Genomic DNA, 22,475 nt, shown 5'->3' with positions numbered 1-22,475 from the left:
GTAGATGTGACCAGGGAGGAGCCTGCTGGGGGGCTGCAGCTCCCATCTCCTGCCATTGCCTGGTTTAAAACTATGTGCCTCTGTGCCACCTATGTGATTGCTGCATGCCTCAGACAGCTTGTCAAGTCATTCTACACAAAGGATTCCTGCAGAGGCCTGTCACCACTCACACTTTATTGAGAACAGTGGGCAGGCGGGGGCATGAGGGGTGCTGGCTGCTGTGAAGAACCCAATAGGCCAGACAGGTGAGCTCCACCTGGCTCATGATCTAGGATAGAGCCTATGGGGTGGGCACCTGCCCTCTCAGAGATCCCTCAGCAGGGGGTTGTGGCAGCCCCGCCCAGGGAAAGTAGGCAAAGAAATCGCAAGTGATAGGCTATAGTTCCCACAGCATCCAACCCGAGTGAGGGGTAGTACTAATCTGGGGGTGGAGGGGCAGGTGACACAGACAGGGCTTATCTCAGAATATCTAGCCTAGCTCCTCTAGGTTTCTGGAAGACTTCAGTGTTCTTCTGTGGAGACCCTAACGATGGAGATTGAGGCCGGGAGAGCTCCTCACTGACCCATGTTAAACTGATCCCAGGGAAGCCTCTTGAGCATCTGAAATTAAGGAGCACAGGCCTGTCATCACTCAGTCTCAGCCATGCTGCTAGAGTCCTCAGTGGGAAAGGAGTGTGAGGAAGGAGTCATCTCCCCACATGCCCCTCTTGAGAGAGGCAGAGGCCTCTTACACACCCCACGTGGCCAGCTACTGTGCCAGGGCCTGAGAGGCAAGGCACAAGGTACAGAGATTTTGGAATCTGGGGAAGGGGTTATACTCTCCACTCCCCTGGATGTCCAAATAGTGGGGGTGGGGAGAGGAAGGTATCCCCCTGGTTCAGTGTCCCCAGCACAGAGCCTTAGGGAAGGTGCTCTGGAGGCCCAGTTGCTCCTTCCTGCCTCTCCTAGCTGTGCCAGCAGGAGGCAGTTGCCTTAGCAGCCACAAAGGTGGGAGTGGGGAAGAAGGTGAAGGCATCTCACCCCTCCCCTTTTTTCTTCAGTGCCGTCAGGCCGATCTCTCGTTACCCCCGTCTGTAGTAGGTAGAAAGCGGTGAAGCCTCAGGTGGACAGGGAAGCATGGCCATGGGGCCAAGTGGAAGAAACACTGTTTCTGACCTCTGTTGGAGTTGCTCGCCGACTGGAGTGGATACCTCAGTGTGTGTGTGTTTTGAGGGGGCAGCACTGAGAGGCTCAGTGACCACGCAGAGCCTGAGCCACTCAGCAGCAGTGTCCAGGGCGTGAGGTCTAGTGGGGGGTGGCGTGCCTAAGGTCCAGCTTCTGTACTACTCTCTGACAGAAACAGAGCTGGAATGGAGGGGGGGAAGCAGGCAACGGGAGTGGGGGAGTTCCTTCCAAGCCTCCTCTCTGGGGGAAGTCCCCCTTTTCCTGCAGGGTCTGGGGCAGGCCCCTTCCAGGCAGGGTGACATCACACATCGGTCATCTCATCCCCCAGCTCTGCATCCTCTGGCTCTCCTTCCTCCTCTTCATCCTCCTCCTCCTCCGAGGTCACGTTGGGTTCATCGGCCTCTGCCAGGCATTTGGGGCAGGAACAGACAAACAGATAGTTCTCCCTGCAGGAGATGGGGGGTGGTGGTGAGGGTGAAGTCAGGCAGTAACCAGGATGGAGCCTCCCAGAGCCCAGCCACCCACCACATCCCAGCTGGCACCTGAGGATCTTGTGGCGGCTGTGGCGGCTGCGCTCCCGCTGACAGCAGTCTAAGTAGCTGATACAGATTTCCTGGAGGGCAGAGAAGAGGTAGAGTCTGACAGTCTGTGCTGTCTCTTAGATGGGATCAGGGCCTCCCCAACCACTGTCCCATCTCCCAGGAGCTAGGCCCTCATTCATTTCCCTGTGCTTTCAGAAGGCCACCAAGAGGCTCAAACAACCTGTGTCTGAGACAGAGAGGGGACAGTGGTTAGCCTCAGGCCACGACTATAGGCAGCCAATGGCTAAGGTCTGTGGCCATTGTCAGAGGTTATCTTGACATGGTGCTACTAGCTCTGGAAGAAGATTCAACCAGGCTCTGCGCACTGTGCTAACAGCCAGGACTCCAAACCCCAAACCCACACGTGCACCCATAGCCCACGCTACGAAGAGCCATCTCTTGTTTTCTTGGAAGCTGTGGATTTGTTGATCAAAAGGTGGCTGGGGACAAGAACCTGGGCATGCACTTGTCTCTGAATCACTGCTCTGAGGTTTTCTGGTTATTTTTTTGAAGAATTGGGGGTACTGTGGGTTTGAGCATAACCATGGGTAAAAAGACTCCTGCCCTGGGTCATGTGGGGATCAGCTGAACAGCCTGAACTTGGGGCTCTAGCCACTGTTGCTTCCAATCCCTGGAGAGAACTTGCAAGGCCCACCCCCCACAGCTCCTAGCCCTCTCACCTCTCCTGGCTCGATATCCTCCAAGGCCGTGACATGCAAAAGGAAGTTGTTTTCTGGGAAGGAGGTCTCTGCATTGGGGACACAGCTGTGGTTACCTGAGTCACAAGAGGCAAGAAATAAGGACTGCTGACTAATAAAAATAACAGCCTCAACTTGCAAAGAACTGGGTCCCATCCTTCCTTGTTTTCTGATCCCTGCTAGGGCTACATAGGTCCTGGAACCCAAATTTCCTGACTCCCTCCGTCCAGTGCTCTTTCCTAAAGACCACAGAGCACAGGCACAAATGCACTTCCTCTTGCCACCCCCTCCCACCTGCCATCACTGCCCTTGCTGTCCTCAGCACTGGGCAACTTGTTCTCAATTGTGTTCCTAGTGTCCCACAAAGGGAAGGACAGGGCCGTGAGAGGGACCCCATGCCAGACACTTAACTCAGTTGGCAACTGGATGTCTGGTAACAGCTGAGCCAGTCCCCCTGCGAGCCTAGTTTGGGAGGGGTAGCATGCCCCAGACCTTGGGAGGGCTGACAATGAGGAAACCAGAGGGGGAAGGCTGAGATCTGGAAAAGACAGTTGCGTGATTGGCTCTGCTCCTCCCTGTTAGGTGCTGATGAGACCAGCCTTCTAGACTAAACTCCCTCCTCCCAGGAGCCTGAGGGCAGTGGTTGTGCAAGGCCAATGCTTCTCTTTGCAAGGAACAGAGCTCTGTGTCCTGCCTTAGCACAGGGCCTGGCCCACTGGAAGGTTTTATATATAAACATATATTAAGGCACAAGCAATCCAATGAATGAATGAATGAATGAATGAATGAATGAATGAATGAAAAACTGATGCAACAAAAAGTCCCAGGAGAACCCCCAAGGAAGCCCAGACCTAATCCTGCTCCCAGACTCCTCCCCACCAGCCTAAAAGGGGCTGAGAGAGATGTACCCCTCCTCAATGCCGGGACTCACAGCAGCTCTGAAGCACAAAGAGGCCAGATCCTTCACAGTTAAGAAACTCTCCAGTTGCTGTAAGACAGTAACATTGTAGATGTTATTCTATCCATTTTACAGGTGGAAAAAGAAAACTAGACTTACAAGGATAGGCACTGGTTCCACTGTCTTGCCACCCAGTCACTACCATTTCATCTAAACTTGCTTCCAGGAGGCATAAACCTTGCTTTTCTATAAATGACATCACCTTACTTGTCCAGCACCCCCCTCCCCCAGCATCCAGACTCTATATGGACCTCAGGGTCATGTCTTATCTTATTTGTCCTGTGGATAGATGTGAAGCTTCCTATAGGCACATAGGGATTACCTTCCCCAACCATTAGCTCAGAACCCCCTCGGGGAAAGACTGTGTGTCTGGCTAGGGGGTCATTCAAGGTTGGGTGAGACCAAGGCTCCATCTCACCAACCTGCCTCGATGTCCTTGTACAGCTGGTCAATGAAGGCGTCCAGCTGCTCTCGGTCCTGAGGCTTCAACTCCAGAGCGTCACAGGCATGGACCCACTGGCTCAGGGAGCTGGGGGTCCCAGGCATCCATGGTTGGAGAGAAGGAGGCCCAGCTCCCAGGGCTCTCCACCTCCAGACAGGTTAAGCCCATTTCTTTCTCCAGGGCAGGGGCCCATCTTCCCCAAAAGACCAAGGCTCCCAGGAGCAAACTACCACCTCAGTCTTTCTGACTCCCACCACTGCATCCAGTCCAGCTCTCCTGCCACAGAATCAAACCCTAATCTTGAAAGGAAGTGTGGCTACCTTCCTCTGTCAATCTCCCGCCCAAGCCCTGACAGACAAGTGCAATAGCTTTGGAACATTCTCTCCTAACCTGGTCCCAATTCCTTGGCCATTGGTCCCAACAAGAGCAAAGAGAGACCGGAATCCATCTGGTGTGAACCACTGTGGGGAGAAAGAAAAATGAGTGCTCAGATTACAGCCACTCGCTTTTCCTCCTGAAACAACTCTCTGTTCAGGAAGTCTTCTGTGAGTCAATCCCATCCCAACTTCACACCAAGTCAGTCTTGGCTTAACTCTCTGAGTAGGAGATGCTGACCCGGTTGCTCCTGGAGAGCTGGAATGACCAGGAGGTCACTGGTCCCACCTTCCCCATGCTCACCTGGCTGAGCGCCTCCTCATAAAGGGCCTCTGTGAAGAGTCTCCGCAGAAGTTCCAGCTGGCCCTGGTTTAGGGGAAGCAGGGAGAGACCTGTATCCTGGGGATTTCCCACTAGCACCCAGGCAAGGCCCAGAAGACCAGGTAAGGAAAAGAAAAGGGGCCAGCTCTGTAGAATGAACTTTCCCTGAAGGCAAAAGGAAGGCCACAGAGTTCTTACTTCCAAAGAACCTTGGCAGTCTGTTGGCCTGTTCCAAGCCAGAGTGGGGAACCCCAAATTCCTATTTTCCAGGAGGGCTGAGGCAACCTGGCTTCAGATGACTGTCCTCGCGACCACCTTCCAGGCTCCCTGACCTGGCCTCCAGACAAGCTTGACGACCCCCTCCCTCTCCTCAGAATAAATGCAGGAAGGCCCACCCCAGCTGCCCTTGAAACCCTGCCTGCACCTTCAGGCAGCTCCTGCGTGGAAGTCTGCTGTCCTCAGTGAGAATGTGTAATCTTTGGGTGGGAGTGGGCACTCAGCACATTGGCAGCTAAAATGCTATTTCACGCCTGCTCCCTGACCCTCCACTTTCCATTATACTGACTTACCCGCCACTATCCTATCATGAGATTCTGCCTTACCATGTCAGGGCACCCGACCCCTCCTTCCTGTTCACCCCACTTCTCAACTTTCGGTCCCTGTTAGGTCACAAAGTTAAATAGTGGCAAGAAGATAGGTTCTCTGAATAGATTTTTGGCTCCAGGCTCTGTGGCTGGCAAAGGACCAAATGTGGAGCTCCCCTCAGGTAGCCATAGAACATCCAAGGCTATTGGGATGAGGGGGTCATGGGGGAAGACTGACCTTGAATTTGTCCCCCAGGAGTTTGTGGACAATCTCCTCCTCCTCATTGGCTGTTTTATTACAGAACTGGGAAAAGAGCCTGATCCAACGATCTTTATCCTTAGCCTGCAGGGAACAAATATACTTCAGGATCACATTCACATATGCCTGGGCGTGCAAGTGTGTGCACGCACGGACTCAGGGACACCCATCTCCTTGCTGTCCCTCATACCCAGGCGGGAGAGTAGCCTGTGATTCTAAAGCCTCTGCCATCAGCGAAACACCATCACACATGAGATTCTAGGTAGACCCTTCCTTGGCCTGGGGACTTCCTTCCCATCCTGCCCACACCCAACCATCTCCCCAACTGGGCCAGGCTGGCCAGTTCAACAACACTTGGAAAAAGAGGAGAATGGGGTTGTGGAGCTCCAATACTAACAGAATGGGTTGAAGTGGCTTCTCTCACTTTACATAAGAGGCAATCCTGAGAAAGTGGCACCTGTAAATTGAATGTGTGAACTGTTGCTGCACGGGAGGTCCTCTCCTAGATCAGAGGCTGCAGGAAAGATGAGTCTCCTGCCAGATTTATGGTTAGCTGCTCCTGAGTTTACACAGCAAGCAGCTCTCCTTTGGAAAGCGCAGAGGGAACTCTGCATCCAAGCCAGGGACTTGACGTGAGGAGGAGACTGAGGCCAAGGGGCACATGAGGCCAGAAGGGGCTTCCGTGGGAGGTCTGGGTGGGCTTACCTGCTTCACTGTGGCCACCATCCGTGCCATCAACATGATGCTTGCAGTCTCGGGGGGGTAGTGAACACTCCTGGGGAGAAAGAAAAAGATTTGGTCTGGAAATCCCCTCCCTAGTAGCTGTGTTCAGGGAAGCCCAGTCTGATCACTACAGAGAATCCTTCCTATCAACTCTATTTATAACCAAAGAGAGATGTCATTGGCAAGGATGAGGGCAGGCCTTTACCGCCCCATGGGCTTAATGGGGCTCTTCCTGGGAGTGTGTAAAATGCTGAGGGTAGTGGGACTGGCGGCTCACACTGAAGGCAGGGGGTTGGGTGATGTGACTTCTGTTTAACCCTAAGACTGGAGGAAAGATCTGGGGATGGCAGTTTAAGAAAGATGACTGCATCTGCTGATCTCAGGCGGGCAGGCAGGTCGAGAGGGAGGATAAAGGGAAGAAGAGATGAAATGCTACCCACCTCCAGGCCTCCTGTAGCTTATTGAGAGGATGCAGGGGGTCGTCCTGGGAGGGCCCTGGGCACAGGACCTGATGGTACTGCTCGGCGGCCGCCAGCCGACACTCCGCACTGCAGTACATCACCTGGTGGAGTGGGTGGAGGTCAACACCCTAGGATCTGGCCATGGGGTGAGGCACAGACCTTCCTTAGTGGTACTCACCTCCTCTGACTGCACTCCTACAAACAGCCCCTGAGCAGTAGCTCAGTGACATCGTAAGATGAGAAAGCACATACCGCCCGGGGGCATGTGAGAGGGGCACCCAGGCTTGTCGAACTATGGGAAGGAGAGAGCTTTCAAGTAGAGGGAAGAGCCCCTGCCAGGCTCCTGGGAAAAGGGCAAGTTCCCACTGAACCAATTTTCTAGATAGCGGGACCGGGACAGGGAGAACACAACTGGAATAGTTACAGCCTTTTGAATGCCTTACCCTACATTATGGCTCTCAGGGGCCACGAGCAGGTCTGTTGTCATTCCTGTCTCCCCAAAGAGGACTTCGGCTAAGGCTTCTCCCACCAGCTCCCTTTCAGGTGCACTCCCCAGGGATGCTCACCTGGCAATGGGGACAGTGCTGGTGGAGGTCCTTGCGCACGGCACACAGCTCAGGGTGAGGCAGAACCTGGCCCGGTTTCCCAGTCAGCCTCTGGGCATTCTCCTCTGCCTTCTCCAGTGCCCGAAGGCAGTGGTCACAGGCTGAGGGAGAGAGCCCCATGTGACAATGTAAGTGTCTTTAGAGCAGGGGCCACATTTTGTCTTTTTCACAGAAGCATCCCTAGGGCTAAAGATAGTGCCTGACACTTGGTAGGTGCTCAACAAATGTTTGGGAAGTAAGTGAATGAACAACTGTGTTAAAGAACAGAATGGGTGCACGATTTCACATGCATTCAAAAGCAGATTGGGATTTAGTCTATAGGGCTCCCCTCCTAACCCCCAGACTGAGCTTTCCCCACATTCTGGAGCCAACTGACCCTCCTTTCATGTTTGTCTCTAGCCTAAGAAAAGTGTGAAAAAAGCACGTGTCTGGAAAAGCTAAGGGCATCCTACTTGCTTCTGACCCCTAACTCAGCCTGTTTTGACCAAGGGGCGAGTGGCCTCCTCTTGGTGGAGAGCTGCCCTTTGGCACAGAGCCCTTCCACATGATATCCAGTCCCTGATACTGCAGGTCACACTGAGTTCTGCCTGCCTGACAGTCCTCCCCCAGGAAGCAGGCTGGAAGAGCCCATCCCTCGCTCACTCCCAGCCCCAAATGGCCTAAGACTAGAGACAAGCATGATTCTCAGGCACGGTTCTCCAAGAAGAGCTTTTCTCCCAACACCTGAATTCCCAGAGACATCAGCTATTGGGAATGTATGTAGCTCTCTTCCATGCATACAGGCAGCTGGCCCAGCAGCCATGAGGAGTGGACGAGATGTGCTCACCTCGGTAGCGATAAAGTGCATTCCAGAGAAACTGTGCAGCCACCAGGGGCTGTTCTACAAAGATGGTCTCCCCTTTCCGGATCAGCTGTGTGGCAAATAGGCCCTTTCCCTAACAGGGAGAGAAGGAATAGGATGGCCATAAGGAGAGAAAGAGGACATAGCTCCCAGAGGGCTTCCCAGCATCACCCCCCGCCACGCCTCCCTCTCAGGAGAGGCCTCTGCCTTGGGAGGGTTCATGGAACATGGTCACCTCCCCACCCCCACCCCCACCCCCTGCCGACCAACTGCCTCCTCTGGAAATGTAGCTCTGACCTACTTTCAGTCACACCTCTTTCAGCCTGCTCAGAGCAGAGGGCCTGGGATGGGGAGGGAGCCACACTGTCAGCCAGAGGAGAATTTTTGGAATGGCCAGAGCAGGGCCAAGTCTCACGGCAGGCTGGAGCCTCCTGTACTAGCAGCCGGTAACGACAGGACAATTTTCTTCGAGTCACCCATGTGTCCCTCCAGGATCCTGGCGGTGACACCGCTGCTCAGGGTTGCAAAGGACTCCTATGCCACAGGAGAGAGGGAGGCCTCGCCTGGGGGAGAATGTGCCCTATTTCCCTGGTCGATGGGGAACTCACCAAGTTCTCAGAGTTATGCTGAAAGGAAGGGTGAATCCTAGCACCAACCCTAACACTACTTGCTGTGAACCTTGGAGCCAACTGCTTCACTTCTTTTTCTTTTTCTTTTTTTAAGTTCATTTATTTAAGTAACCTCTACACCCAACGTGGAGCTCAAACCCATGACCCCGAGACCATGAGCCACACACTCCACTGACTGAGCCAGCCAGGAACCCCAGTTGCTTCACTTCTTGGCAACGGTTTCACATATGAAAAGCATCATAATGATACCTCCCAGGTAGTTTCCAGGATGCCATGATATAGCACAGGTGAATGTACCTTATGAGCTTTAGCTCCTTACTACTCTAAGTGAGATGATAAGTGGGCAGCATGGGCATCATTTGGACACCTGTTAGAAATGCAGAATCTCAGGCCATGCCCTAGACCTGCTGCATGAGAATGTGCATTTTAACAAGATGCCCAGGTGATTCAAATGCACGTTAAAGTCTGAGGAACTCTGGTCTAAAGCACTGTAAACATCATGTAAGGCATGAAGGATGAGAAAACAACTGCTGAATTGCTATTTCTCAGATGTGCAAAGGGACTCAGGAGACAGCTTCAGAACCCTGGCAGTTGCTGGCTCTGCCGGGCACTTGTTCCCACTATTCACTTAGAGAAGAGGGGTGGTGCCCCTGCCAGCACTGAACTGTCACAAGAAGAGAAAGAAATTAAAAAAAAGATCTGACATAGCAGTAAAATGTCCTGTCATGTGGCCTCTCAGGTAGCTCCCTGTTTCCTTCTAGCATTGACACTGTGGCTAGATAGCAGCACCTCCCAAAGTCAGAGAGGCAGGGATGTGTAGACCAGGAGAGCCCTGAGCAGAGGGGGACAGCTGGAACAAAACCTCTGGCCAAAGCCGTTGATGCACCCTTGGTTGTCTTCTTAGAACCCCACCTCCATGCCTTTTAGCCCTGGACCCAATCTGGCAAAATGAAAACATGGCCTTATTTTATGGGACAAAGGAGTATGAACATGGACCCACATTATCGCTGACAATCTCAAATCTCAACATTGGGCAAATATCAATGTCTTTCCCTCTCTTTCTGGAGGATCAAATGCAGAAAATATTTGGTAATCAAAATAAAGGGAACAGAATCAGAGCTGTTCCTTTATGAAACCACTCATCCCCCAAACATAAGGCAGGGTTCCAAGAAAGCCACTCTCATTAAATATTAATTACCAAGAGGCTTGGAGAAAGCTTATGCCTTGAGTGGAAAGGGCATAAACTTGCAAAGATATTTCCAATTGGAAAAATAAATTTTAGAAAAAAGATTGTGTAAAACTCTAAGACCATGTAGTAAACTTTAAGAGCTTTACTAAATGGATAATTTTCTAGAAAAATACAAATTACCAGAACTGAATTCAAAAGGAAGGAAAGCTAGGGAAAGAAGCAGTGCTGGTATCTGGCTGACCCACACCAGTATGGCATTCTGGTTGGCATCCACTGTCTTTGGTCAGACAGTATCATGTTCTGTCCCTGGCAGAGTAGTTGGTAAATCTTTGAAAGATCATTCCTGCCAATATCGATAGAAGCAATACAGAAAATAGTCAAAAACAACCCCCATGTGAGGCCCCTAGTCCATATGGTTCATGAGCCAGCTCCCTCAAACCAAAGAATAAGTAACTCTCATGCTACTTAAAAACTATTTAGTAACAGAGAAAAAATGGAAAGCTTCTCCATTTTACCAAAAAACAAGCATAACTGTGATGCAGTAACCTGAGGAAGATAGCACAAAGAAAAAAACGTCACAAACCAATCTCGCTTGATGAACATAGATGCAAAAAGCCTGGAGTAAACCACCTTGTCAGCATGTCTGGGTGTGTATGTGATTTTCTCCAGCAGAAGATTGTGTGTGGGAATACAGAGAGCAGCCAGCTCATTCTTCCAGAGGTGGGGTTTGACAGAAGGCTGGGACAGGACAGCTGGGCAAGCAGAGTGGCTGAAGTGATGAGGTCAGAGGAAGAAATAAAGAAGAGAGGGGCTGAGAGATAGGGGACTTAGTGAAGGGAAAGGTCAGTGTCTCTGCCTGCAAGGAGTGATGGAACTGGGATACCATCAAACTGAGCCAATCAAGAACAGAGGTGGAGACAGAGATGTGAGCAGCTGAAGAGGCCAAGGATATTGGGGAGCTGCTTTACCACAGAAGGAAAGGAATGCTCCAGATGCACTGGAGAGGAAAGAAGGCAATGGAAGGTTGGGGTGGGGAGAGCAGGAGGCAGATGACTAGAAGGCTGACATCTTGGGCAGGGACCAGGTATATGCACTGCTGGTATACATGATAAATTATTCAACCTCATCAGTAAACACAGACTTGTAAATTAAAACAAAGTGATACCATTTTGCACGTATCAACTGGCAAAGTTAACTAGTAAAGAAAATACTCCGATGAAGAGAACAAAAGGATGTGTGCACAGAAACTGAGCTCCAGGACCTTTGCCCTCAGGGATGAAAAATAAAATACAACGCAAAAGTGCATAAATAAGTAGGTGGCTGAATGAACTGTGGCAATCCCTTGAAACAGACTATTACTCAGCTCTTAAAAATATGTATAAATAGGTTTATTGATATTGATTTACTGCTGCATCAGAGGTTCCTAAAATTGTGACTTTAGTATCCACATATTTGCACAAGTATAGAATTACGAGTGATTTTTATCTTCTCTTTCCTTACATGCATTTAGAGTATTTTTCTACAATTAACTTTTAAAACACGATAATATAACCACAAAACCATATTGCTTTCCTGTTTCAATGCTTCAAATGCTCCCACGGGCTTCGAGCTCTAGTCCAAATTCCTTAGCATCCCAAGGCCTTTGTGAAGGGTCCTGGCCCCTCTCCCCACCCCATTCCCAAATCTCACTCAGAAAGTTCCCCGAGGGCCCACTCTTTTTCATACCTCAGTACCCTCTGCTCAGCCAGTCCCCGCCCACCACCCCCACGGCCCAGCAGCAGAGTACTCCAGCCTGGACCAAAAGGCCCGTCGCCCACCCGGCCCCGCCTGGAGCAGCAGGAGCAGGGCAGCCGGAGGGCGCACCGGGTCCCGTAGGGAGGGGGCGCGCACGGAGACTACAGAGACTTCGGGGCCTCCCGATTCACCGCCTGACCGCCCCGGAAGCCTGCGCGCGGGGACAGACGGGGAGCCCCCGGGCCACGAGGAGGGGCTGAGCCGCAAAGTCGGAACGGCTCAGGAGCTTCTAGGCTCCGGGCCTAGGGTCCCGCGGGGCTCTCTCCAAGGCCGGACACGGTAGGTGCCCCTGGCGGGTCTGCCTCGGCCTCACCTTAGCGCTGCTTACGAATCGGACTTCCACGGCGACCGGAGCCCGACCCGACACGCCCACGCAGAAGGAGAACACGTCGCACATGGAGGCCGCCATCTTGGGCGCGCCTCCGCCTTCTGACCCTTGACCTCGCCTCGACCCGGGGGGCCCCGCCCCTCTCTGGCCCCGCCCCCGGCGAGTGTGTCTCCAGGCTGCTAGGGTTTGCTCGCTAGCAAGTCCGAATCGGGAAATTGGGATCCCTCTAATCTGTGTTTAGGTCGATTGGTTCGATGGCTGGATGTCGCTGGGTCCGCGTTTTTTACATCTGTGCAGTTTTGCGTCTGTGTCTTCGTACGTACCTATGTATCATAGCCGGTGGGTGTGTGTATAGTTTTGATGTATCTGTGTCCAGTTGGTGTTTTGGTGTCTGTTGTCTCTGTCCACCCAGTGCCCCGTCTAGAGTCAGGCACTCTGGATCCAGCCATGGCGTGGGACAGCGGCCGGCCAACTTATACCCTCTCTGACCTTCTACCTGAAAGGAAGGACTAGCTTGCCCTACCTCCCCATCTACAAAGTCGGGCGCAAGAATTCCCTTCTCCTTGGGCCTTCTGGCAGCGGGCAGACAGCCCTTCGACAGATCAAGCTGGACTTGTGCTTCTCTCAGACCCTTCAGGGGCTTAAGGGACTTTGCAGCCTAGGGGTGGTAGAAGGGGGTAGATGGTGGAGCTCAGGTCTGAGGACCCTGAAATTGTGTGCAGAAGTGAGTGTACATATACATATTGTCCTGGGAACAGCAGAAGGCCCTGTTCTCATTCAGGACCCCAAAAAGCTGGAACCACTGACTTACAGCATCTGTCCCCACAGCCAAGTCTGACAACCATGCGTCGTTTCCTTGTCCTCCAATTGATTCTGTGCTCCTTGAAAAAGGATGTGTCTGCTTCTGTTATGGTCTCATGGTCATACTGGGGGATTGGGTAGGCCCTAGTAACTGTTGAATAGGTTAACTGTTGATTTTTTTTTTTAATTATTTTTAAAAGGTGAGTCAATTGAGGAGGCAGGTGCTGGAAGTGGTAGATGCAGGTAGATTCCTTTGATTAACAGAGTGGACTTTGGGTCCAGCATTAGGAAGGATTTCCCTGAAGACAGGGGGAGAGAAGAGTTCTTGAAGCTGGACCCTGGCCTCAAGCCTGTGGCCTAGTGTCTAGGAGAAGATGGTCTACCACCACTTGGAGGCATGTGGTTTTTCACCTCTGCTCCCTGCCCTTCCTGTCTCCCTCAGAACGCTGCAGACAGCAGTGGGGACCATGCCTTCTGTCACCGGCAGGTGGCAGGGCAGGCCTCCTTTCACCAGCTCCCCTCTACCCAGAAGCCATTGGAGATTCTAAATCAATACTCTGAACAGAGGCCTGCCCAGGAATGTAGAGCACTAGAGAAATGAGCTCTGGAATTGCTGGTGACTGGCCTCACAGGGGTAGGCTATCAGCAGGCTTCTTAGAAACGGAGCAGATTCCTGGGAAGGAAAGGGAACCATGAGTTAGGGGCTTGAAGGGGAAAAATTATAACTGTCTCATGGAAATACAGCAGAGTTTGTGAAAAAATGCCTGCTTTGGCAAAGGCAGAGCCAAATTTCTCTGTACAATGATGGAGAGGGGTCAAAGTGGGTAGCTAGAGGGAAAAAGATGGGGTCAGGGAAGCATGTCTGTGCCTAAGCAGACAATTGGGGCTGAGCTCCTAAAAGTGGTAGCAGTTCAGACAAAACAAGAAAACTTTGGGAAACTCTGAAGTAGGCTAAATGGTTTACCTTTCCCTCCTCTTTACTCTCATATCCACCATCTCTGGTGGGGAAGAGGCTTCTAGGCCCAAATACTGATTCAAGGAAGCCCCTTCTCCACAGGCAAGCCAGGAAAAGATTAATCCCTGGAGGGGCCAGTTCAGTTGCAAGCACCACACCCCCAGGTGAAGGGAACTTATAAACCTTAACACTTGCTGAACACTTAGCACTGGGCCTGGCACCCCGTAACAGCTTTACAGACATCCTGTCAGCTCTGGGAAGAGTAAATTGTCAATGCACCCATTATACAGATGAAGAAAAAAGGCTCAGAAGTTCCCGTGGGTGTCCCCAGGAAGAACTAGCCCAGACAGCCTGGGTTGAGCCTTTGTCCCAGTCCTCAGCTGTCCACTCCTGACTCAGTGTCTTCTCTCTGGATGCTGCTGTCAGAGCTGCTGGAGGGCTCATCCTGGGAGGCAGCCATGGCAGACACAGCTGGTAGCTTCAGCCTTTGCTGCTTCTGATACTTGACCCTGCGGTTTTGGAACCAGACCCTCACCTATAATTGGAGGCAATGGTCAGAAATTAGAATGTGACCAGCAGTTCCCACTGCTTCCCCCATTCCCACAGTGGCCCCTGATCTCTGGTCCACATTTGATCTTCCTTCTAAAGGAAGCATCTCCTTCAAAACACCCTTCCCTATAATTTTAGACACATTCATTCATCCAACAAGTATTTATGGAGCTCCTACTATGTACTAGGCACCATCCTAGGTGATGGTGATACAGTGGTGAGCAAGAGAGGTATGGTCCTTGACCTCATGGAACTCACAGTCCAGAGAGAGAGAGAGAGAGAGAGACAGAGAGATAAATATGGAAACAAAGAAATCCATAAACACAAATGCGAGTATGAACAGGGGTCTGGCCCTTCCTGAGGAAGCAGCACTTAAGCTAAGGTTCACCAGATCAGAGGCCAGTTTAATGGGAACAGAAAAAGCAGGCTGGGGCAGGGGACAACCTGTAGGAAGGCTCTGTGGTAGAACCAAGCTTGGTGTGTTGGAGGACCAAAAAGAAAGAGAGTGTGGCTGAAATAGCTGAGAGTGAGATAGGGAAGTGAAGGAAGGGAGAATGGAGAGGTCAGCAGAGCCCAGATCACCTAGGACTATGGAGGCTATGGGTAAGGAGTGTCAGCTTTCAGGCTACTAAATGGGATGTGACATAGTCCTGTTTGCATCTCAAGTGAATTGCACATCTGGCTGCTCTGTGAAGAAAGGATGAAAGGAGATGCAGGGAGACAGCTGGGGGCTATTGCAATGATCCAGAAAGAGCTAGGACTGGTGTGAACTACGGGCAATGGAAAAAAATGAAGCGATTCCAGCTGTACTTTGGGGGTAGAGGTGACAAGGCTTGCCGATGCAATGGAAGTGGGAGAGAAGTAAGAATGTAGGATGACTTGGTATTTTGAGCAACTGGATGGATGGTGGGACCATGAGTAGGGAAAGGAACAGATCTGGAGAGGAAAAGGTCACAAACTGAAGTTTAGACTTAAGTTGAAATGCATACCCAGGAAACATCCAAGTGGAGACCTCAAGAGGGTAGATAGAGGGATGCCTGGGTGGCTCAGTTGGTTAAGTGTCTGACTCTTGATCTCACCTCGGGTCATGATCTCACGGTTGGTGGGATCAAACCTGCGTATGCTGTATACTGACAGTGTGGAGCCTGCTTGGGAGTCTCTGTCTCCGCCCCTCCCCCACAAACGTGTATGTGTGCTCTCTCAAAATAAACAAACTTAAAAAAAAAAGAAGGTAGGGGTGCCTGGCTGACTCAGTCAGAAGAGCATGCAACTCATGATCTTGGGGTTGTGAGTTTGAGCCCCATGTTGGGTGTAGAGATTACTTAAATAAAACAAAATTAAAAAAAAGAAGGTAGATAAATGTACAAGTTAGGAAAAAAAGGAGTGAGCTAAGAGACAAATCTGGGAGTTGTTGGCTTATAGATGGTATTTAAAAGCATGGGAATAAATGATGGGGCACCTGGGTGGCTCAGTTGGTTGAGCATCCAACTTCAGCTCAGGTCATGATCTCACCGTTGGTGAGTTCGAGCCCCACGTCTGGCTCAGCCTGGAGTCTGCTTTGGATTCTGTGTCTCCCTCTCTCTGCCCCTCCCCTGCTCATGCTCAGTTTCTGTCTCTCTCTCTCTCTCAAAAATGAATAAACATTAAAAAAATAATAAAATAAAATAAAATAAAATAAAATAAAATAAAATCATGGGAATAAATGAGATCAGCTACAGAGACAATTTGAGGTCACAAAGAGTACCCTACAAAGTTGACACAGAGGAAGTGGCCAGAGAGCTGGAAAACCAAGAATGTGGTGTCCAAAAGCCAAGAGAAGAATGTGTTTACATAAGAGGAGAGGTCAACTGTACTAAGTGGGGAGTAAGACGAGGAAAGCATCTGTTGACTTTGGCAACATGGAGGTCATTAAGAGACCTGGAGGAGAAGCTTTGATGGAATGGTAGGGAAAGAATTCATATCAGAATGAGTTAAGTAGATGGGAAGTGAGGACATGGAGTGACTATAACAAATTCATGGGAAGTTTGCCTATGAAAAGAGCAGAAAAGTGGTATAGTAGCTCAAGTGAAGTATAGGGTTCTAGTGAATATTTATTATTATTTTTAATATTTAGTCCCTTGAACACACTGAACTTCATGGTCAGCTCCCTTTTTAACATGGAAACATAAGTTCTAGGTTAATATCTAGATTAACATAGTTGTTCCCATCATGTGATTTCAAACGGGACTACTTTCCTCATTCATGTAGGAAGTGTGCCAGTGATTAGGACCTGTCTCCCTCAGTGACCTGGCACAGAGGAAGAAGGCCCATGTCTTCCCCTCAACCTCACCCAGGGCCTTCTGGAGAGCAGTGTCTGCCCCCAGGCACAGCCCTGACCCCACAGGGGTCCCTGCTCCCACCTGGTTCTCCGTAAGGTTGAGCTGGGCTGCCAGCTGGGCTCTCTTCTTCCCCACTAGATTGTGCTGTTTTGTAAACACTTTCTCCAACTCTTCCAGCTGCTTCAAGTTAAACATGGTCCGAACCCTCTTTTGAGGTCTCTCAGTGTCCTGAAGTTCCTCGGCTGGAGCCCAGTCTGGAGTGCCCCAGAGGCCTGAGCAGTGAGCCAGCTCTAAGCCTAAAAAGCAGATACACACACACACACACGTATTTAGGTATTAAATATGCATAAAATACCCCTGGAAGAATAAAGAGACTGGTGTCATTGGCTGCTTGTGGGGTGGAGTTAACCAGGTGACTGGGGGACAGGAATATAAGGGGAAACTCTTCTCCATCTGTCTTAGGAAACATTGTGGAGTTTGAACTGTAGGAATGGATTACCTATGCAAAAACTAACTTGAAAATGAGGGGCACCTGGGTGGCTCAGTCAGTTGAGCATCCAACTCTTGGTTTTGGCTCAGGTCACGATCTCACGGTTTGTGGGATTTGTGCAGAGTCAGGCTCTGTGCTGACAGCCTGGAACCTGCTTGGGATTCTCTCCTTCCCTCCCTCCCTCTCTCTCTCTCTCTGCCCCATACCTGCTCAAGCACACACTCTCAAACAAACAAACATACATTAAAAAAAAAAACTAATTTGAAAATGAGATTAACTGTAATACAAAGCAGTAAGCTGCAATTCAGACCTCAGCTGTGTGAGGCAGTTAGGGAAAGTTGTTTGGGAAACTTGGGCATGTCGCTCAGATGCAGTGGCACGAATCTGGATGGGGTTGAGAGCCTAGGCTTTCTCTGAAGGGAAGGGTGAAAGGGGTGGAAATGCAGAATGGAGAGAACCCAGGAAGTAGGCACCAGGTAAGATTATGTTACTTGGATCTTGGTATGGGTTGACAAGGCTTGTGTTAATCTTGCTCCTGTTTTCCTCAAGGGGAGGTGGGGAACCGGGAATCAGATTGCCAAAAATGGCAAAAGCTCCTGTGGGTGGATGTAAATGCTAGAGGAGAACGTTAGGTACACAGTTAAATTCTCCTTGGGGTTTAAGTGCCTGAGCCCCAGAGCCCGAGGTTCCTCTTTTAAGAGCGCGTTACGCAAGCAGGCTCAGAGAGCAGTTAAGTGTCGGGCTTTAGGCTCACCCGGACTGGGCGTGAGCGGTGGAGGCGGTACTGGGGTCCCGGCATTTGCCAGCTAACAGCTCGTCGATGAACCTCACCACCGCAGCAGCCGCTTCTCCCAGCTAACTGGGCCGCGCGTTCCAGAAGAGAGCTACTTTGGGGAAGAGTCTAAGTTAACAGTCGTTATTCAAAGGGGCTGTAGAAGGAGCGAGAGACTAATTCTCCAGAAGGGGCACTCTGCAGCCCCAGGGCTGGTCTTGTCCCAGTCTTCCGAGGCCCCCTCTGACCTTCCCCGCACCTTCTGCTCTGCACCCGTGCGCTCACACACATCTCCCCCCACCTCAGCAGCGTGCGTGCGGGGGAAGCCTCGTGCAGTGGTCTGTTCTCGGCCAGTCCCTCTCTTGGGCTTCGGGTTCAACGGCAAGGTGAAGGGTCATTGGGCCCCTTCCCACCGACCGTGCGTGGTTCTCAAAACTCAGGGACGTCTCTATCCTGTGCCCGCTGTCGCGGCTGCCAAGCTTCGGCCGCCCGCCCGGTTCCCGGGCGCCCGAGCAGCTCGTACCTGTGACGCCGAGGCCCTGGAGGCCGTAGAGGTGAGCCACGCGGAGCCCCGTCCGGGGCAGCTGGGGGCACGGCTGGTAGAGACTCACGCTCAGGTAGGCCGGCAGCCACGTCGCGGGAAACCGGGAGGGAGCCGAGCCGAGGTCCGCGGCGACGCCGGACATTGGGGCGGCGGCGGGGGGCGCGCGGCGGGCAGGCCTGGCCAGGATGGCCTCGACGGAGAAGGAAGACTCGAGGCGCCCGGGAGAGCGGGGCCTGCCTGGACCCGCGGGGCGGCGCTGGAGCTCCGAGGTCTCGTCTCCTGCGCCCGGGGGAGCGGGCGGCCGGCTGCCTCGCGGCACTGGGCTGGGCATGGCGCGGCCCCTGCCCTGTCGGGCACAGGGAGTGAAGCCACGACCTGTGGGCAGCCGTGCAGGGAGCGCGAGGGACGAGGGGGAGCACCACGCAAAAGGGAGAGAGACTTGTTGGCCAGGAGCATTCCCGGCGGTGGACAAGGGCTCTTAAATTTGGCGAGGCGGGGCGGGGCCGGGGTCGGCCTTTTCTTCCAGCCGCCTAGGCGGGGCCACCAGCGCGCTGCGAAGCCCCCACCCTCCAAAGCCGGTCAAGCCGCCAAGTCAAGATGGGCACTCCCTCCCTCACTCGGTATTTAAAAATGCCCTCCTTGGTGCGGTCGGAAAAGGACCCTAGCTCGCTGCAGCTTCACCTGGGGCTAAGCAGACTTTAAATACATACATACATACATACATACATACATACATACATACATAAAATCTAATTTAAATATATTGATAAATACAGTGAAAAGTAAATTTCCCATCCTGTCCCCCAGCCACTCAGTTTCCTTGAGTGGAGACACCTCCATGGTTACCAGTTTCTTTTGGATTTTTCCAGGAACTTTCCTCTGTCTAAAAAGGTGGAAGGGGAAAAAACTGTAACAGTTCCAGGTTAAGAAATACTCTTTATTACCAATACATAGGAGTTACTACAAAACTCCTTGAGTTCTGTAGGTGTAGGGCCGGCATTTGTATCCCTGGTTTACAGATGAATAATGAGTACTTCTAGCTGTTGTCCTTGGGCAAATTACAAGTTACTGTTTGTGTTTCCTTACCTGTAATGTGGATGGTAATAGTAGCTATCTCACGGAGTTGCTGTGCGGATTACCTGAGCTAATGCATGTAAAGCATTTAGAACTGGCCTGGTGCTTGGTGATCGTTGTGCTGGGATTGGGGAGCTCAGAGGGCTTCTTGCTTCCCAGGCTCCTACTGCATTCTGCCTCCTCAAATCAATGCCTAACATTGAAACTACTCAATCGAAGGCAGTTCCATGTCATTGTCAACAGGCATCAGCTATTTACGACACAAATATGCCTCTGTCTGCTCTGCCAAGTGGGGGACCAGGGGAACCTTGCTGGAGTGAGCAGCCACCTGTCCTCTGTCGTTCCCACTCAGCAAATACCGGCCCCACCTTCTGGACAGTACCCCAAGCAGCCTGGAAGCTGAGATTGTGGGTGAAATCATCAGTGGGTGGTCCAGATAGTCCCAGTGTAGCCTTACTGTGGAGGGTGGTGGTGGGGGGGGCTAAGTCAGAGATGAAGGAACACAGTGACAGCTCTGGGGAAGGATGGGTGAGATGCAAACTCAGAAGACAGGGTCTCACTTACCTGAGGTCAGACTTACTGGGGCAATCAAGTGAAAGTTCTGGGGGACCCCTTCCCCCCATAACTCCCAAATCCTACACACACCACTCCATTTCTCAACATAGTTGCTTTTAAGGAGATTTTTCTCTAAGAGGGAGGGGCTATGTCACCCCCCCCACAGGACTCCCCCCCCCACGCCAATGGCAGTATCAAGGTGCCAACAGCATGCCTATGAGGAGGGACATGGGCACCCACTTCTTCAGACCCATAAAGACAATAACACCTCATGCTGTTAGGGGTCATTGGAGCACAGGGATAGAAAATGTGGATTTGGGGCTTCTTTCTCTCCTGTGTGTGCGCACTCTCTCTCTCTCTCTCTTAAATAGATAAACTTTAAAAAAAAATGTGGATTTTGGGGTTGGATAAACCTATATTTACATCTCCATCATTTCTATTATTGGCATAGTGGAGACTGGTTTCTAGCAAATCTTTGTTTTGATCCATACTCTCAAGTCACCTCCTAAATTTCCTCACCTGGGAGACTAGAGTGATGATTTAGGGCAGTGCTTCTCATGCATCAGGATCACCTACAACATTCATAACACAGATTACTGGGCACCATCCTGAGAGTTTCTGATTCAGTAATGTAGGTGCTGCTTAAAAATATTAATTTTAAACAGTTTCTTAGGTGATGCTGATGCTGTTGATCTCGGAACTGTACATTGAGAACCAATGACCAAGGTGATGGTATTTATGAAGTCTTATCTTGGTATCTTTGGTAGCTGGCATAGTGACTAAAAAATAATAAGTGAAAAATTGCGTTTTTTTTAAATATTAAAAAAATCTATCTAATGTTCAGTAAATCTTAGCTTTTCTCTAGGTCTAGATTACAATTATAAATTCCATTCTTCATCCTAATTAAAAATTTACTGTTGTCTACATCCCCTGATTGTGTATATACTAAAAAATAATGTAACATTAATTTTTTTAAAAATCTGTCATTTCTGTGACTTTGGATAAGTGGATTATTCACTCCAAGCCTCTAATTTCTTGTAAAATGGGAATGATTTATTAAGTGAGAAAATAATACTCACCTGATGGGATTGGTACATGAATTAAATGAGATGGTGTTTTTAGTTAAATGGTAACTATTATGGGGAGGAGAGAGGCCATTTACATTGGTAGATGTGTTGGGCTAAACTTCTTAAAAGTGTTCAGTGAGAGATAGGATGAGGACAGATTTATAGGGCCAAGGGTCTGGTTTGTGTCACTTTATGCACTGAGACTCTCAATGGGCTAATCTGCAGCAGCAGGCATCCTGGAATTAGGGGGAGTTGACAAAGAACAAGAAAAAACTTGTTGGAAGAAGATGGAAGGCTTAAGAACATTTTAAGTCTATTTGTGCTGATTTTTTGGTAAAGAATGTACTCACTGTGTCTCTAGCTCTGGAGTTAGTACACAATTCACTGTTCGGTACATAGTTATCTGTTTTCTGTTATTTCACTTAGGCTATAAATTCCTCTAAGGACAGGTATTAATATTCTCAATTTAAATATTACTAAAAAGAGCAAGAGAGGTTAACAGACTGTCTACATTTAAATCTCTTAGCTATGTGTCATTTAGCAAAATGTGGTTTTAATTTGCAGTTATTTCCCTGAAGATGTTTATGTTCAGCATCTTTTCATAAGTTTATCAACCACTTGGATATCCTTTTTTGTGTGAAGTGCCTGTTAAGTGCTTTGCTTATTTTTACATTGGGTTACTATCTTTTCTTTTTTCATTTGTAGGATGCTTTACATATAGATAGATATTTTGGGATCAAGTTCTTTGTTGCACTGTAAAGAGAAGAAAATATCTTCTCCCATTCTGGGGTCTGCCTTTTCATTCTTTTATTGTTGGTCTTTTTATGAACAAAAATTACCAATTTTAATAAAGTTTAATTATCTGCTTTTGTGTCCTTTAAAAGAAACCTTTCCCTGCCCCTAGTCATGAAGATACTCTCCTGTTATTTTTTCTTTCCTTGTTATTTTAGCTTTTACATTTAGGTCTGGAATTGATTTTTGTGTAGCTGTTAGGGAAAAGATTTTTAAAGGATGAGTCAAAGGGTGCCTGGGTGGCTCAGTCAGTTGAGCGTCCAACTCTTGGTTTCGGCTCAGAAACCATATTCGATCTCACATTTTGTGGGTTCGAGCCCTGCATCGGGCTCTACACTGACAGTGCTGAGTCTGCTTGGGATTCTCCTCTCTCTCACTCTGCCCCCCACCCCACTCTCTCTCTGTCTCTCTCAAAGTGAATAAATAAACTTAAAAAAAATTAAAGGATGAGTCAAAATCTGAAGCTATAAATGAAAGTATTGATTGATTCAAATACACAAAAATTTAAAAATTAATTGTAATGATGGCTTGTAACTGTACTTTTTGTTTTCTACATGATAAGAGATTAATACATTTATTTTTTTTTTCAACGTTTATTTATTTTTG

General features: G+C 50.0%; 2 protein-coding genes across 2 annotated transcripts; both read right to left on the bottom strand.

The window, feature by feature from the left end:
- Nucleotides 1–159: 159 nt before the first annotated feature.
- On the bottom strand, nt 160–12,033 carry SMYD5 (SMYD family member 5). The gene is made up of 13 exons (XM_047069479.1): nt 11,938–12,033; nt 7,998–8,106; nt 7,133–7,272; nt 6,546–6,667; nt 6,088–6,157; nt 5,362–5,466; nt 4,522–4,584; nt 4,234–4,304; nt 3,824–3,930; nt 3,375–3,431; nt 2,426–2,520; nt 1,707–1,777; nt 160–1,610 (listed from the first exon to the last, which is right to left on the bottom strand). The coding sequence occupies exons 1-13, from the start codon at nt 12,031–12,033 to the stop codon at nt 1,466–1,468; spliced, it is 1,251 nt and encodes a 416-aa protein (XP_046925435.1). The 3' UTR covers nt 160–1,465.
- A 2,051-nt stretch (nt 12,034–14,084) lies between these two features.
- NOTO (notochord homeobox) lies at nt 14,085–18,712 on the bottom strand. The gene is made up of 3 exons (XM_047068047.1): nt 18,361–18,712; nt 16,657–16,871; nt 14,085–14,243 (listed from the first exon to the last, which is right to left on the bottom strand). The coding sequence occupies exons 1-3, from the start codon at nt 18,710–18,712 to the stop codon at nt 14,085–14,087; spliced, it is 726 nt and encodes a 241-aa protein (XP_046924003.1).
- Nucleotides 18,713–22,475: the final 3,763 nt, after the last annotated feature.

Source organism: Lynx rufus, unplaced genomic scaffold (assembly GCF_022079265.1).
Source record: "Lynx rufus isolate CCGP_SWC_20201006 ecotype Redwood Valley unplaced genomic scaffold, mLynRuf1.p SCAF_8, whole genome shotgun sequence".
NCBI lineage: Eukaryota > Metazoa > Chordata > Mammalia > Carnivora > Felidae > Lynx > Lynx rufus.
This window is presented reverse-complemented; position numbering and strand designations above follow the sequence as displayed.